General features: G+C 50.6%; 1 protein-coding gene across 1 annotated transcript; it reads left to right on the top strand.

The window, feature by feature from the left end:
• Positions 1 to 205: 205 nt before the first annotated feature.
• Positions 206 to 14,998, top strand: TRAF1 (TNF receptor associated factor 1; the record flags this gene model as incomplete). Its single annotated transcript, XM_084237342.1, has 7 exons — positions 206 to 345; positions 2,273 to 2,357; positions 9,585 to 9,650; positions 10,138 to 10,548; positions 12,473 to 12,650; positions 14,183 to 14,331; positions 14,780 to 14,998. 7 exons carry the CDS (start codon positions 206 to 208, stop codon positions 14,996 to 14,998), a joined length of 1,248 nt encoding a protein of 415 aa, XP_084093468.1.
• Between the last annotated feature and the right edge of the window lie 238 nt (positions 14,999 to 15,236).

Genomic DNA, 15,236 nt, shown 5'->3' with positions numbered 1-15,236 from the left:
AGGGTAATTCCTGTCCCATCCCTGCTGTGACTCAGCTGTGACGTTGAACCACACAAGCCAGAGAGAAGAAGATAAAGTCATCAGACGCCCTCTCGCCAGGAGGGCAGCCCAACCAGCACTCATCTCTTCTTAGCAGAGGATCCACGGGCTGGTGTCCTGCTCCGAGGAGCTTGGACCGGCCGCCTGAGCAAGCTGGGACCCCAGGATGGCCTCTGGTTCAGCCAGCAGCCCCCGCCTGGCTCCTGATGAGAATGAGTTTCCCTTTGGATGCCCCCCCGCTGTCTGCCAGGACCCATCCTCGTCCAGGGCCCTCCGCTGCACCACCTGTCTCTCTGAGAACGTGAGGTGAGGGGACAGTAGAGCAAAGGGTGGGTTAGAAGGTGCCAGGGAGGGACCCCCACGGAAAGCAGGGTGACAGGAACTGGTGACTGCACCTCTCTGGGCCTCAGTTCCCACATCCTTTCCCGGTAGTGCTTGATGCTGCCCTTTCTGACTATGGGCATGAGGAGACACAGGCTCAGAAAGGTGACAGCCCCTCCCCCTCCCAGCAGATTGCTGTCCAGGGCAGAGGGGGCCACTCTAGGCCCAGCTGGCTACTTGGTGCAGATTGCTTAACCTCTCCACGCCTCAGCTTCCTTGTTTGTGAAATGCCTGTAAAGCTATTTTCTACCTCCCAGGATTGTTATAAAGCCCAACCGAGAATATTCAAAAAACATTCTTGCAATAATGAATGTAAACTCCCTTGGTAAATGACAAACTGGTATGCAAATATATCTCCTTCTGAATATTACCCAAGCTCATACTGTTTGCTGTAGACCTTTTTAAAGGGGAAAATATATGTATGTATTTTCGATAAATATATTTTATAATATATAAAAATGCATATATGTGTATATAGCTGTACTTATATTTGAACATATGTCTATGACCCATATTGACTGAAATTTTGTATGTATATAAAATATGTAATACATTGTATATGATATGGTAACATTTATATATTTATACTTAAACATAAATAACTCAGAGGGGTATATTTTAATACAACCATTAGCATCTCACCGACTGCTAACCACCGACTGTGTGCCCGGCTCTCTCTATCCTTGGGCCCGCAGAAGAACCTGGAAGGGCAGGCATTACTAGTTTCCTATTTCACAGATGAGGACACTGAGGCCTAACGGAGAGAGACCATCAGCTTGCCCCAGGTCCATTTCCTGGCAATTATGTTCTTAAACTGCCACGTGCGCCAGAGTGACCTTTGCTTGGGGTTTTACAGCTTAAGGAGGTGGGAAAACTGAATCAGGTCAGTAAGAATGTCAAATTTGGTGATGGGGGTGGGGTGAGGCTGAGTGAGGCGGAGGGGCAAGTGGTGGAAGGGTCAGAGCAAAACTTGACTGGTTTTCCCCCTAAGCCCATTGCTCATCTTGGGATTTGCAATGGTCTCCTGGCTTCCCTGCCCATTCTTCTGAGACCTGGCAGAGAAGGGGGAGGAGCCAACTGGATGTGGCAGGGACCAGCCTGAAGAGTTCTGTCCAGAACTCCAGCTGTGCTCAGAATCACTGTCCCTTGGCCAGTCCTTATGTGCCCTGAGGCCCCACTCCCTCAGCTGTAAAATGGGCCTCCTTGGTGACTCACTCCAGGTCATTCGCTCTCAGGAGCTTCAAAGAAGCATAGATCCCTGTGTTACCAGTCAGTCTGACACCAGCCCCAGTGAAGCACCCCAGCTGGGTGATCTCCAGGACCCCTCCTTCTAAGAGGCCACAATCATCTGTGATGACTAAAAATAAAAGACTGAAACTAAATAGAGGAACCTGGAAAAAACAAATATAGTCACCCGTCCACAATCCCTTACTTGAACCCCTGGGTCTGATGTGTTTGGGAATTCAGAATTTATTTTAGATTTTAGAGAAGCAATCAGTGTATTGCTGTTGTATTAATAATTCTTCCAGCAGGGGTTGGGGCAGCACCTTATAGTCAAGCATGTTAATATTTCTGCAATGAGATGTTCCACCAAATGGGATAAATAAGGTCTGTAATAGCCTTATTTAGGGCAGGTTTGACTGCTGAAGAAACTTACTGCAAACTACAGAAAAGCTTTGGGTGCCCCATGCCCTCGAGGGTTGGGAATGGTGGGTGCAGGATTGTTGGCGCTGATGTCACATATAGTAGCTGTTGCCCTGGGCAAGGGCTGAGCTTTTGGAACCAGCATGCAGGCTGGTGCTGGGGAGTCATGAATGCCCCCCCTCAGTGGAATTTGTTCATGTATTCCCAGGAACTGTAAGGATCAGATCTGTTCCAAATGCAGAGGGGACGACTCCCTGTCGGTGAGCCCGGGCAGCCTTCTGTCTCAGGAGAAGGTATGTTGACACAACCGAGAAAGGATATTTGTCCACTTTCTCCATTTGTGAAGGTTGAAGTCAAGCAGGCAGCTGCGCATACAGCCTGTGGCAGGTACCTCCCACCTTGTTATGAGTCTGGACTGAATCGGGTTTTTTCAGTTTCTTAGTCATGAAGAGACTGATGGTCACAGTGCTGCAGCAACTTGCCCAGAGCCACGTGGCTGATCTGTGACAGACTCAGGGTGAGAAAGCAGTCTAGGCTCAGGCTCCAACTGCTACAAATCCAGCTTGCCACCTGTTTTTGAATGGCTAAGAATAGTTTTTGAATTTTTTGATGGTTAAAAAAAAATCAAAAGAAGAATGATAGTATGTGATTCATGCAAATGATAGGAAATTCAAACTTCGTGCCCATAGAGCTTTATCAGCACACAGCCACAGCCCACTTGTTGCTGTATGGTAGTTGGCCATTTTCATCCTACAAGAGTGAAATGAGTAGCTGCAACAGACCCAAAAGCCAAAAATGTTTACATCAGGCTCTTGGCAGAAAAAGGTAGCCAACTCTTAACCTAGACAGTTCTTTCTGTCCTGTCTGTCTGCAGGCAAGCAGAAGTCATTCTCAGCTCATCTCTTGGGCTTTGCCCAGCTATGCTTCCAGAAATAAGAGAGCTCTCGAAGCTCAAGGGGCCAAAGAGACATTCTCAGGCACCCTGTTTAACACCCCAGCCCCCCCTGGGGTTGGAAGGACCCTCATAGGTCATCTGTCCAACCAAGAGGTTGCCACATGCCACCCAGAACTGATCCATCCTCACCAGTTTATGTCAGAATTATAAAAATAAGGAAACTATAGTGAGTCCTTTCTATTTATTGCAAATTCTTTCCATTTATTGAATCAACCTGTATTCTGAGAGTATGTGTATCTTCCTGTGCATGTCTTTTATAAATTAAATGGCAGTGATAGTTGATGATGATTTTTTGGTAAAACCTTAGTAAAATTACAAGATGGCAATCTATGTTAGTCCCCCAATTTACAAAACAAAACAAAACAAAAATCCAATATTCTAGGTCTAATCCCTTCATTTTTCACTCAGGGTCTTGATACCCCTAGGGGAGTGTCAGTGAGAAGCTCCCCAGTGACCAGACCTCACTGCTCAGTCACCCTCATTTGTCTGCTCTGTAATTCATTCAACTTCTTTCAGACAAAACCCCCTCTCTTGCACCTAACCAGGCCCAGGACCCAAGAGCCTGTGTCCAGGGATGGCTCTGTAGAGTTCATTCCGTGGCTGACATGACTCCTGTGCCTGTGTGGCCATTTGTAAAAAGAAGCTAAGATGTCTCTGCAAGGTCATCACAGGATATCCACATTGACAGTCAGTGGCAGGCAGGGTAGCTTCCCCCCCACCATCTGTTGGGCCAGTGTTCACACCTCCTTCCCCATCTCTACTCTGACCTCTCCATCAGACTTGGGGGAATTTCCTGTCTAAGCCACTCTGAGCTGGTTTTGAGGTCCCCTTCTCAGCAGCTCTTCCTCCAACAGCCTGCAGGGGAAAAGGAATCAGGATCAAATGCATTTTCCAGGAACTTTACACTCTAAGGTGTGCTAGGAGTTCATATGATAAACTGATCCATGGAACCACTTCCCGAACCTTCCTGATTGGGCGTCTTGGGGGGCCAGCCAAGAGGCAGGAGCAGAGCCATGATGTTCTCTGTGGGCCCATGCCCCCGCACAGGGAGGGCACGGGTGCTTCAGTGCTCTGGGGCTAGTGTTTTTAACACGGGCCATTCTTGCCACTTCACAAAATTAACATGCCATCATTGAACAGATGTTAGATAATACAAATAAGAGATTTTTAATATCCCTTAATCTAATGATTTTAGTTTTTCATCCTTATGTGAGATCAGATGAAAGTCAAAGCATTTGAATTAAAGGTGTGCCTGGCAACCCCCTCCTCTCAGTTATCCAAATTCTTTCTCCTGCCCCAGCCCCTGAGGGACTCTGGGGACTCCTGGTGTCCTTCACAGCACAGTTTGAACTTTGATACCTCAAACCAATTGGTGTGACTAATGGTGGAATTAATAGGCCTCAGGGTAGGAGGAGGATGCCGCTTACATTTGGGGGCCGAGGCCTTTTGGATACAGGCAGGCCTCCCTCACCCCAGTTTTTCCACCTGGTGGGTTCATCACTGCACCCCCAGGGGAAAGCTGGGGGAAAGACTGAGCCAGTGATCTGCCTTCTGCACAAAGCTATGTGGTAGGATGATCGGGGAATACTCTGGCTCCTGCCTGAGAGGGGGACTTTGGGGGACTTTTGGCCAAAGTGAAACGGCTGATTATAAGTCAGCACTCCGCACACGTGGTATTCCGAAGTTTGTCTGTGCAAGTGGGGATCTGGAACGTGGTGGTGGGCAGGAGGCCCAGCTGGTGCCCAGCAGAGTGAAGCCAGAGGCTCTTGCTCATCTTTCCCGTGCTCCCCAGGCCATCTGCTTAGACATCCATCCTCATCCTCTGACTTGGTTCCATTAATCTCTCTTTGAGAAGTGCTGGGCCAATTAGCTAATGTAAGAAGCAGATATTAAACGATTACTGTTGACCTGGTTCTTCCCTGGAGTGACCTTCCTGTAGAAGTGGGAACAATCCAACGTCTAGAAAATACCAGTCTGTGCTGTCTGCCCACGACCCTGCAAATGGGATCATTTCTCACTCTTCCCTTTAAGGCCAGAAGGTGAGAAGCAAGCTGGCATGTGATGCCAGTAGCTTTCAATAATGCCTTAACTTATTCTCGAATCAGAAAAGGACAGGAAGTCAGCTGTCTTGTCCAGTTTCCGTTCTGTGCTGGATTCCTGCCAGGTGGCTTTATGTCCATCCAGGGCCAAGAGCTCATTACCCTGTGCCCCAAAGCACTGACTGCTTCACTGTCTTCCTGTCCATCTGTATACTGAGCTCATGTCTGGCCGCCTTGGGGCCACCAAAGGCAGGTCAGCCAATATCCTGTCCCCAGAGGCAATCCTGTGTCTGTGGGAAGATGCTGACCACGCTCCTCTGGAGTCAGCCCAGTTGCGGTGTGTTGGGGCTATCTGTGCTCCCAGTTATCTGTATCCTTTGACATGTGATCCTAGAAGTGAATCTCTGAACCCTTACACTGCTGAGCTTGACAGTTGCATCTGGAATCTTGTCAACCAGTGTCATGGGTGGTAGTGATATCCCTATTTTCACCCATGGGTAACATGTGGAGGATCGGTGAGGAGGCATCCCCAGCCAAAGTTACACAGGAAGGAGGAGGCAGAGCGCCTGGCCTGGTGACATTTTCTCCTTGATGCTGCTTCCAAATGCTGGGTCATCTCCATATGTCTTATGCAGGTTAGAATGATAGCCAGCATGGGAACCCACCCAGTGGGTGAGGAATGAGGAGACTACTTTCTATTAGGAAAACCAGGCAGGACTTCTGGAGAAAGTGGCAGTTGAGCTGGGCAGAGATTGCCAGAAAGGAGCCTGACCCAGTGACAGAGGAGGACAGGAACTGGCAGGCAAAGGCACACTGACAGAGTGGGTCCTCCTTGTCACTGAGGAGTCCTCCGTGGAAGTGGCACCAATGAGTCTCAATTAAAATACCCTTTCAGGGCATTCAGACCTAGTCCTGCCTCTCGGCCCAGCCCAGTGGTGTGGCTGTGTGTGCAGCGGCTTCCCAGAAGCGGTGCTCGAGCTCCTGGCCCCTCTTCCTGCTCACATTCTCTAAGTGCTTGCTGCCTGCGTGGGGGCCTCCTGCAGGGACCCTGTCCCAAAGGACCTAGGTAAGCAGGGTGGCCAGGAGCACCACACCCCTAGAACACCACACCCCTAGACGTCTCAGACACGGACAGAAGGATGAGTGTTCCTTCCAGGGTGAGATTTTGTTTTCTGTTTCCTCCTCAGAGGAAATTCCACTGCAGATTTTATTTTTAGCACTTTCTGAGGCCATTCACACAGGGACCTCTGTGGCAGCAGACGTATACCAGCCTGGGCCCAGGACAGAGCCCTCGTTCTTCCTCAGCAACCCAGTCCCGATTTTCTCTCAGGGCCCCCTGATCCCTGGCTCTCAGGTGAGGCTGCCCTTCGGTAAAGTGGGGACTCCCCAGTCCAAAGGAAGTACCGGCCCCTATGCTCAGCCTTGCCTGTGCCCCCAACTTGCATCTCACGCAAGTTACCATCCAACCTGAGCTCTGCTTCTGAGCTCAGAAGTCCCCACCTCCTCCTCGTGGTTCTGTGAGCCCTGTGGGGCAGTGCTTACACAAGTGGGGAGATGTAGCAACCCTGGAAAGATCCCCAGAGGGGATAGAAGACTAGATTCAGTCAGGTCCTCAATGACGAAAGGGCAGTGTGACTTCTGTGAGCCGCCTGCTCTGTCTTCCCATTTGTATTAAGGTGAAGCCCTCCCTGCCCTGCCTCCCTGAACAGTTGTCTTCAGCCATCAGGTTTGTGGTGTTTTGTTAACAGCAACAATATCAGCATCTCACTTAATTCTCACAATAATCCTATGTGGAGAACCACTATAATTATTCCCATTTTGCAGATGAAGAAACTCAGACATGGGGAGGCTAATCACTCCCCCAGTGCTAGTTATTATTCATCATTATTATTATATATATTATATATATTATTATTATACAGCTGTGCTAGTTATTATTCAGCCATTGTGTGACAGGACCGAAATGGGCTTCAGAGCTCACGCTCTCACCCCAGGTAGCACTGTTAAGGAGAGAGTGAGTAACTGTTGACGGGAAGAAGGGCAGCCTGGCTGGCCAGCTGGGCCTCAGAAGGCCTCTTAGGTCACCCCTCCCCCTCCTCTTGTCAGTGCTTGCAGCCCATAGCTGCACACACGTCATAAGAAGAGTGACCCTCCATCCATAGCATCTTCCACTACATAATAGTCTCTACCCTCCCAGACAGGAGAGCAGCGAGGCTCAGCTGCTGGGTGGTGTTTGGAATTCCACCCTTAGTTCTTTTACCCTTCCCAGGACTCTCACTTCAAGCTGATACTCTTAGAATTATAGGGGATTCCAATCCTGGACTTTTAGTGAGTGTTAAGGCCAGGAGGTCCCCCTAGGAGGTCACCCAGGAACCTGGCGCACACCCAGCAGCAGGCCCTTCGTGCTCCTGTGCACTGGGAAGCTCTCTGCGGGGAGAGGCTGCGACACTTCACACTCCCCAAAGCCAGACCGTCTCCCTGCAAGGCCGCCCTCTACCCTGTAAAACATCTGTTTTCTGTTCTTTGCTGGGAACAACTTGTGCTTGAAGCCTGAGCTAGGGGGTAACCCTCTGCTGGGCTGTGCTGTGTTCCAAACCAACTGTTCTCATTAAACCCACAGCCCTTGCTCATTTTACTTTAAAGAATAATAACTAGTGTGAGTTTGTGCTCAGCTCAAAAGACCTCTGTCCTCCTCTCCTTGCATCCAGCTCTCACTTCACATCATCCCTTGAGATGATTCTTTAAAGAAAATCCCTAGGGAAATCAAGATTTTTTAATATGCAATAAAATTCACTTGTTTTAAGTGCACGGGTAGCTGAACAGCAGTAACTGTACGATCACGTGGCCACCACCACAGTCAAGACGGTGAGTGAGTTTCTGTACTAGAAAAGTTTCCATGTGCCCGCATGTCCTGTCAGACTCCCTCACTGCAGCCCCAAGTTGCCTGGGAGCTGCACTGCCACAATAGCTCTGTCCTTTCTAGCATCTCATAAGAATGAAAATATGTAGTCTGGACTCTTTTGTGTCTGATTCTTTCAATGTAAATGTTCTTGAAGCTCCTCCCTGTTGAGTATATTAGTGTTTTAGTTGCTTTGATTGCTGAGTAATGTCCTGTAGTTTAGATAGACCACAGTCTGTTCATCCATTTGATGGCTGTTTGGTTTGCTTCCAGACTGTTGCTGTTGGGGATGAAGCTGCTCTGAGCACTCACACATACGCATGTGGGCATATGTTTGCATTTTCTTGGGTGAATTCCTAGGTTATATGGTGGGATTTTGTCGTGGGTTGTATGGTGGGTTGTATGGTGACTTTGTGAGCATGGTTTATAGCTAAGTTATTGTGTAAGTATGATCTCTCCTTATAAGCCACCTCCACGGGTTTTTCCGAAGTGGCTCTACCACCCTGCATTTCCACTACCAACCTTCTGTTCTGGTTTCTTCACTCTCACCTGGAGTTGATGCTGTCACTTTTGAAATTTTAGCCATCTAGTGAATGGACAGCGGTAGTTCATCACAGCTATAATGTGCGTTTCTCTGATGGCTGGTGGTGCTGAGCATCTTTTCATCAGCCTATTTGTCATCCATGTGTCTCCTTTTGTCGAGTGACTGTTCAAATTGTATCCATTTTATATTAGCTTGTTTGTCTTATTATTGAGTTGTAAGAGTTCTTTATGTGATCTGGATGCAAGTCCTTTCCCAGATAGATGTTATAGAATAAAGTTTCTCCCAGTCTCCCAGGGGCTTTACCCTTGATAAGAGATGGAGGTCAGTGTGGGAAGAGCTGTGAGGCTGTGCTGCTCCCTAGCTGTTCCTCTTTGGGAAAATCCCTTCCCCTCTCTGAGCCTCAGTTTCTTCTTTAGTAAAACAAGCAACCCACCCTGCCTTGCTCACTGTTAAGCACCCTAGGAAGAACAATGAGCATGAAAGCATTTTTAAACCCCTCAGACTCATAACTAGGTTACCAGTATTATCAAGTTGCGAAAAGAGCACTGAGACCGTCTATCCCTGGCTTCAGTCTGTGCATGATCTGGCGGGGACACAGTGCAGGGCGACAGTGCCTCAGTTGAGGATGGATTGCCAAGGAGGGCTGTAGCTAGGACTTGCAAGGAGAGTCCTGATGGGCTTCAGGGTGAAGGAGGGGTTCTCTCATGTGGTTGGCATGTTCTAAGTATCTCCTTGGTGCCAGGCACCATCCTTGGCACTGGGAACAGTCATGAGCCTCCCACTTCTCAGACCAGTGAGGATAACCAAAGTGAATGATGATTATGGGACTGGGCATAACGTATCCTGAAGGAGAAGCAATGCTGTCCGGGACCACAGCAGACAGGGCCCCTGATCCTGTTTTGCAGGAAGGCCAGAGAAGGGCTGAAGGTCGAAGGGTGGAAAGGAGTGAGCCAGGCAGAGGGAAGAGCAAGTGTAGTTGTGGCGCAGGCTTTATGCCCTGATGGGTCCTGGTGCTTTACAGAGAGCACTGTTAGTGGCCAATGGGACCCGGATGACATCTGGTGACATTGCTATTATTTTCAGGATCACCCTGAGGTGGTGGAAGCTGGAGTTAAGTGTTCCTTTGCAAGTGTTGGCTGCTCCTTCAAGGTAAGTGCCTGAGTGTGAGAGAGGAGATCCACTCAGTACACTCCCAGACCTTTGGACCTCCCCATTCCTTTCCATGATTTTCCCATGATATTAAGCCTGCCCTCTAGATGTCACTTACATTAGTGATTTTTCAGAAGCAAAAAGTCACACTGTTCAAAATATCGCCATATTCATGGAAGTTCTTAATGACTCACCTGGGTGCTGGTGAAGCATCACTAAAATGATGACCCCCCCCATGCCTCTCTCCATGGTCCTGAATCACTGAGCTAAAGACAGAGTGGGGTTGTTGCTCTGGAGGAGCAGCACGTGGCTCACTGTGGGCCTGCCCCATGCCAGGGCCCTCCTCTGAAGCCCTCCTGCTGCCTCTGGGCAGCAGGGTGGAAGGATCTGACTTTCCTTGACAGCCTTTGGAGGTAAGACTCTCCACAGCTCACACTTCTCCCCTTACCTACTCTGTTTGTTCTGACAAGCCACACTCTCTCGGCAGGGGAGTCCAAAGTTCATGGAGGAGCATGAGGCCACCTCCCAGGCCTCCCACCTAAACCTACTGTTGGAGTTCGCGAAACAGTGGAAGGCCCATCTGGGCTCTGGCCTAGGATCGGGGCCCATGACCCTGGAGCGCAATCTGTCAGACCTGCAGCTGCAGGCAGCTGTGGAGGTGGCTGGGGACCTGGAGGTGGACTGCTACAGGGCACCCTGCTCTGAAAGCCAGGACGAGCTGGTCCTCCAGCACTTCATGAAGGAGAAGCTTTTGGTGGAACTGGAGGGAAAGCTGCGTGTGTTTGAGAACATTGTCGCCGTCCTCAACAAGGAGGTAGAGGCCTCCCACCTAGCCCTGGCTGCCTCCATCCACCAGAGCCAGCTAGACCGCGAACACATCCTGAGCTTGGAACAGAAGGTGAGCATGGGAGGCAAGTGTACCTTCCAGCTCAGTTCAGGGGGTCCCCTTTCTCTCAGCTCAGAGCAGACTCTGCCATCCAAATGCCTCTCTCCTATGTCCCAGGACCTTCTAGGAAGGGCAGAGTCAAAAGTTATAGTCAAGGTTACCACCTCCCACCCTGCCCACACCCAGTACTTAAGTTCCTTTGGTTGAACTCAACAGAGGCTACTTCCTCCCCAAATATCTCATTCTAATGCTGAACATTTTCACTCTTAGAAAGTTATTCCTTATACTAAGCTAAAGTCAGTCTCTCAGGCCTCCCTGATGGCCTAGGGGTTAAGTCTCAGCACTGTCTCCACTACCGTGTGAGTTCGATCTCCAGCCAGGGAGCTAACACACATATGGCATAACAGACCTCTCATGTCTCGCCCACTGCTCCCCTCAGCAGTGCATTTCAGTAGGTCCACCTGTTGCATTCCCCACTCTGTTTCTGGTGAATCCTCTCACCCCCCACACCTCTGGCCTACACCCCAGTTCTTCCATGCAAAAAAATAATAATAATAATAAATTCAGTCTCTCTGTATCTTCCCTGCGTTGTTCCTGCCCCTGCTTCTCAGGGCACAAAAAGTAAATGTGTCTTCTAGTCTGCATGGAATTCCTTCAGAGGTAAGCAGTCATGAGTACTTCTTTTTAAAAAAAAAAAAAAAAAAAAGATTTATTTATACAAGAACTGGGGTACAGTCCAGATGTGCGGGAGGGTGAGAGGATTCACTAGAGACAGAGCGGGGAACAGAACAAGCAGACTGACAAAATACACTGCTGAGGGGAGCAGCGGGTGAGACAGGAGAGGTCTGCCATGCCATGTGGGATTCTCGCTGGCTGGCCAGGATCAAACCCACGCTGCAGAGGCTGCGGACAGCATCACAGTGTGGCGTTCAACCGCCTGTGCCACCCAGGAGGCCCGAGTACTTCTTTCTTTAGACTAAACACCCCTGGTGACTTCACCCCTTCATCAGCGCATGCTATTTCACTATCTTTGTATGCTCTGCCTCAGTCTCTAAAAGTCCCAGCCAACTCCAGATAATCCACTTATCTGAAAGTTCTTGACTGAGCTGCACTGTCTTCTCCTTTGTTCTGGAGTTTATATTTTTCTTAATATAGCCAGTCACCATGATAATGTTGCTTGTTTGCAGCAGCAGCATTATATCACTGTCTCATATTGGATTAGGTATGGACTTCAATTGCAGCACAACCACTAGCTTGATATGTAGGTCTCAGCCAGTCCCTTTCCTTCTCAAGACCTCAACTTCCTCATCAGTAAAATTAGGGATTGAGTTTTCTTTAAGGATAGCTCACTTTCATTCCTGACTTCCCTACCTGAGCACACACAAGAATGCATTTGTATTCTTTCAACCATCAGTGGGGAACCTACCAAAAGTGTTGGCTTTGAGTGACTGAGTAAAGCCTTGTTTATGCGATCTTGTCCATGTATGAAATGGGCTCCCTGAGGCCAGCACCTGTCTCTTCAGCAACAAGTATCCTGGCTCTATTCTGACAGCAGTGCTGGGCACTATGCAAGGCAGGAAAAAAACAAGCCTGGGCTGAGCCCTTGCTGGGGGTAACCATCTGGTAAGAAAGGCAAGAAAATCTCTCTCCTAAAACTGTTGTAAAGGGTCTGAAAGAACATAAGTGAGAGACCAAGCTGAGCCAGGGCAGTGGGTAAAGGCTTCCCAGAGGAAGGGCTCTGTGAGACAGATTCCTGACTGGTGAGTAGATGCTGACCAGGGAAAAGGAAGGAAAAGGAATTCCAGCAGCATGTGCACAGGCAGCTATACGGGCCTGTGGGAGATGTGCTCAGGGAGGCATCTGTTTCCATATTCCACTGTCTAGACCCCACCCCAAGCTGGGTTTGGCGACCCTCGCTGAATGGGCCTCCCCACAGGTGGTGGACTTGCAGCAGACCCTGGCCCAGAAAGATGAGGCCCTGGACAAGCTGGAGCAGAGCCTGCGCCTCATGGAGGAGGCCACCTTCGATGGCACTTTCCTGTGGAAGATCACCAATGTCACCAGGCGGTGCCACGAGTCAGCATGTGGCAGGACCGTCAGCCTCTTCTCTCCAGGTATCACCTCCCAGGGACACCAAGACCACTGTTGGGGGAGGGGGAAGGCAGGTCCCCAGAGGAAGTAGAAAACCAGGTGGGTGAGCAGCCGACTCTGACAGCCTGGCTGGGTCCACTTGGTATCCACACACACCACCTCCACAGCCAGCAACCTGCGGGGCCGCACATGCCCAGCTCTGCTCAGCCGCGTAGAGCCTGGGCTGTGTGAACGGGCTCCCTTTCCCCCTCCCTGAGCACTGTCACATCCTCCGAAGCTTGTGCCAATGAGAGGGCATGGAGGAGGATTTCACGATGATGTGCGGGGCCCTGCCCTTGGCAGCCAGTGATCTGAAATAAGTGGAAACGACGTCAGCGTGAGCACTGTGTAAAGTTATTTTGTGCTGGGCCCCTGCCCCTGACACAGTATAATTACTCAGCACATATTTCTCCTACTGGTGTCTGTTTATATAACAGTGTGTCTGTTTGTGCACAAGAGGCTCAGTCCTGCCTGTCCTTCCCCTGCCTCACTCCCTGTGTCTGAGTAAACAGGTCATTAGGGAGGGTTTCTACAGATGGCAATTTTCAGGACCCCTCCCTGGGCCCCAGCTTCATGCCTGTCCTGCCCATCATCTCCTCTGATGGCTCCAGGACCTGCAGGGCTGGATTATTTCTCCTCCACCTCCTGACTTCATCGAGGAGGATTGACCCTGCGCTGCAGACCAGGCTAATCCAAAGCCAGGCCCTTTTCCTCAGGAGCAGGGACAGCCCCTTCATGGGGTGACCTCACCTCCCAGGAGTAGGCTTTTTCTCCTCACTTTTTCAAAAAGGGAAAAGTGAGTGGCTCTGGCTTTCTGGTCTACCAGAAAATATGTAAGAAGCAGAGTTGAGTCAGACTGTCAGCTGGTCCCTCCTTTGCCCCTTCCTGCTAGCCCACACGCCCATCCCCATTCAGTCCCTCCCAAATGTGGCCTGGAGGTCGCTGCTGCTGGCACCCCCTACCCTGATAACCCAGGGGGAGAGCCCACAGGCTGCTGAACTTCAGCCCTGAGAGGCCTTGGTCAAGGGTGGTCACCAGAACTGTCAGCCGTCCGTCCCCTCGCCCCCAACCTTGGGAGACCCAACACTGTCCTGTCTAGGACTGTGGAAATAATCAGTGTTGAAGGGTGGGAGGTCTGGCCTCTAGTCCTGGCTTTGTGCCCACGGTGAGGCAAGGCTACTGCTGCCCTCGCTGAGTTGGGTGTCCCAACTACAGAAAGTAGGTTGGTTCCATCAAAAGTGTGGTCCCAGTGCCAGCAGCAGCACCATCCCCTGCAAATGTTTGAAATGCAAAGTTTCAGCAGAAACTCCTGAGGTGGGCCTGGCCAGTTGACAACTACCAGGCCAGGTGTCCTCTTCTATGCACTAGATAGCAGAAGAATGCTGGCCCTACCCCAGATTTCTCAGTTTTGAGCTGAGAAATTTTGAGCTGAATTTTGAGTGCCTAACCCCACTCCTAGTCTCCTCTTCTGCGAGGTGCAGCTGCCTCTGAGCTGACCCCGCCTTGCACATTTCAGCTTTCTACACTGCCAAGTACGGCTACAAGCTGTGTCTGAGGCTCTACCTGAATGGGGACGGGGCAGGAAAGAGGACCCACCTGTCGCTGTTCATCGTGATCATGAGAGGGGAGTATGATGCCCTGTTGCCATGGCCTTTCCGGAACAAGGTAAGCAGGGAAGGGTCCCAGGGGGAAATGTGATTCAGGTCCCGCTTTAGGCGTGAACTGGCCATGTGACCAAGGCAAGCCCTTGATCCCCTCTCATGATCAGTCTCCCCTTTATGAAACAAGAGACTGAGTTGGCGTTGAATGACCAAGACTCCCTCTGGCCTTGCGCCAAGTCCTGGGGCTGAAATGCCTGGATTCACACCCCCTGGAAGGCACGTGGCAATGAAATTCAGGTGGGGTGAGAAGGAAAACTGGAGGAGGTGCCAGGTGTCACCTGAACTGGCAGCATTATCAGAAAAAGAGAAGCAAGCAGACAGCCCCACACGGCCACAAGAAGGGCCAAAATTCAGCCCGTTTTAGACCCAGACCCCGCTCTGAGCCCAAGCATGCTGACTCCAAGCCCTGCTGCCACCACCCAGGCCTGACTTCCCACCTGCCCTGCCTGCAGGTCACCTTCATGCTGCTAGACCAGAACAACCGTGAGCACGCCATCGACGCCTTCCGACCTGACCTGAGCTCAGCATCCTTCCAGCGGCCCCAGAGTGAGACCAACGTGGCCAGCGGCTGCCCGCTCTTCTTCCCCCTCAACCGGCTGCAGTCGCCCAAGCATGCCTACGTGAAGGACGATGCCATGTTCCTCAAGTGCATTGTGGAGACAAGTACTTAGGGCAGGGGTGGGTGGGTGCACCTGACCCAGAGGGAGCACTGCTCAGGCTGCAGGGTCTGCAGGATGACAGACATCTGCCCTTGGCACCAGCACGCTGGGGCACGGCAGTGGGCTGGCACGACCTGAGCAGGACTGACAGGATGACTATGGCTACCATCAGTTAGGGTGGAGGACCTTGGGCAGGACCCACAAAATCAAGCAACTGACCCACAAAATCAGTTGCTCTCTGCACTGACCA

This window comes from Talpa europaea (genome assembly GCF_964194135.1).
Source record: "Talpa europaea genome assembly, chromosome: 7".
Taxonomy (NCBI): Eukaryota; Metazoa; Chordata; class Mammalia; order Eulipotyphla; family Talpidae; genus Talpa; species Talpa europaea.
Note: the sequence above shows the minus strand (reverse complement) of the source record. Positions and strands in the feature narration are given on the sequence as shown.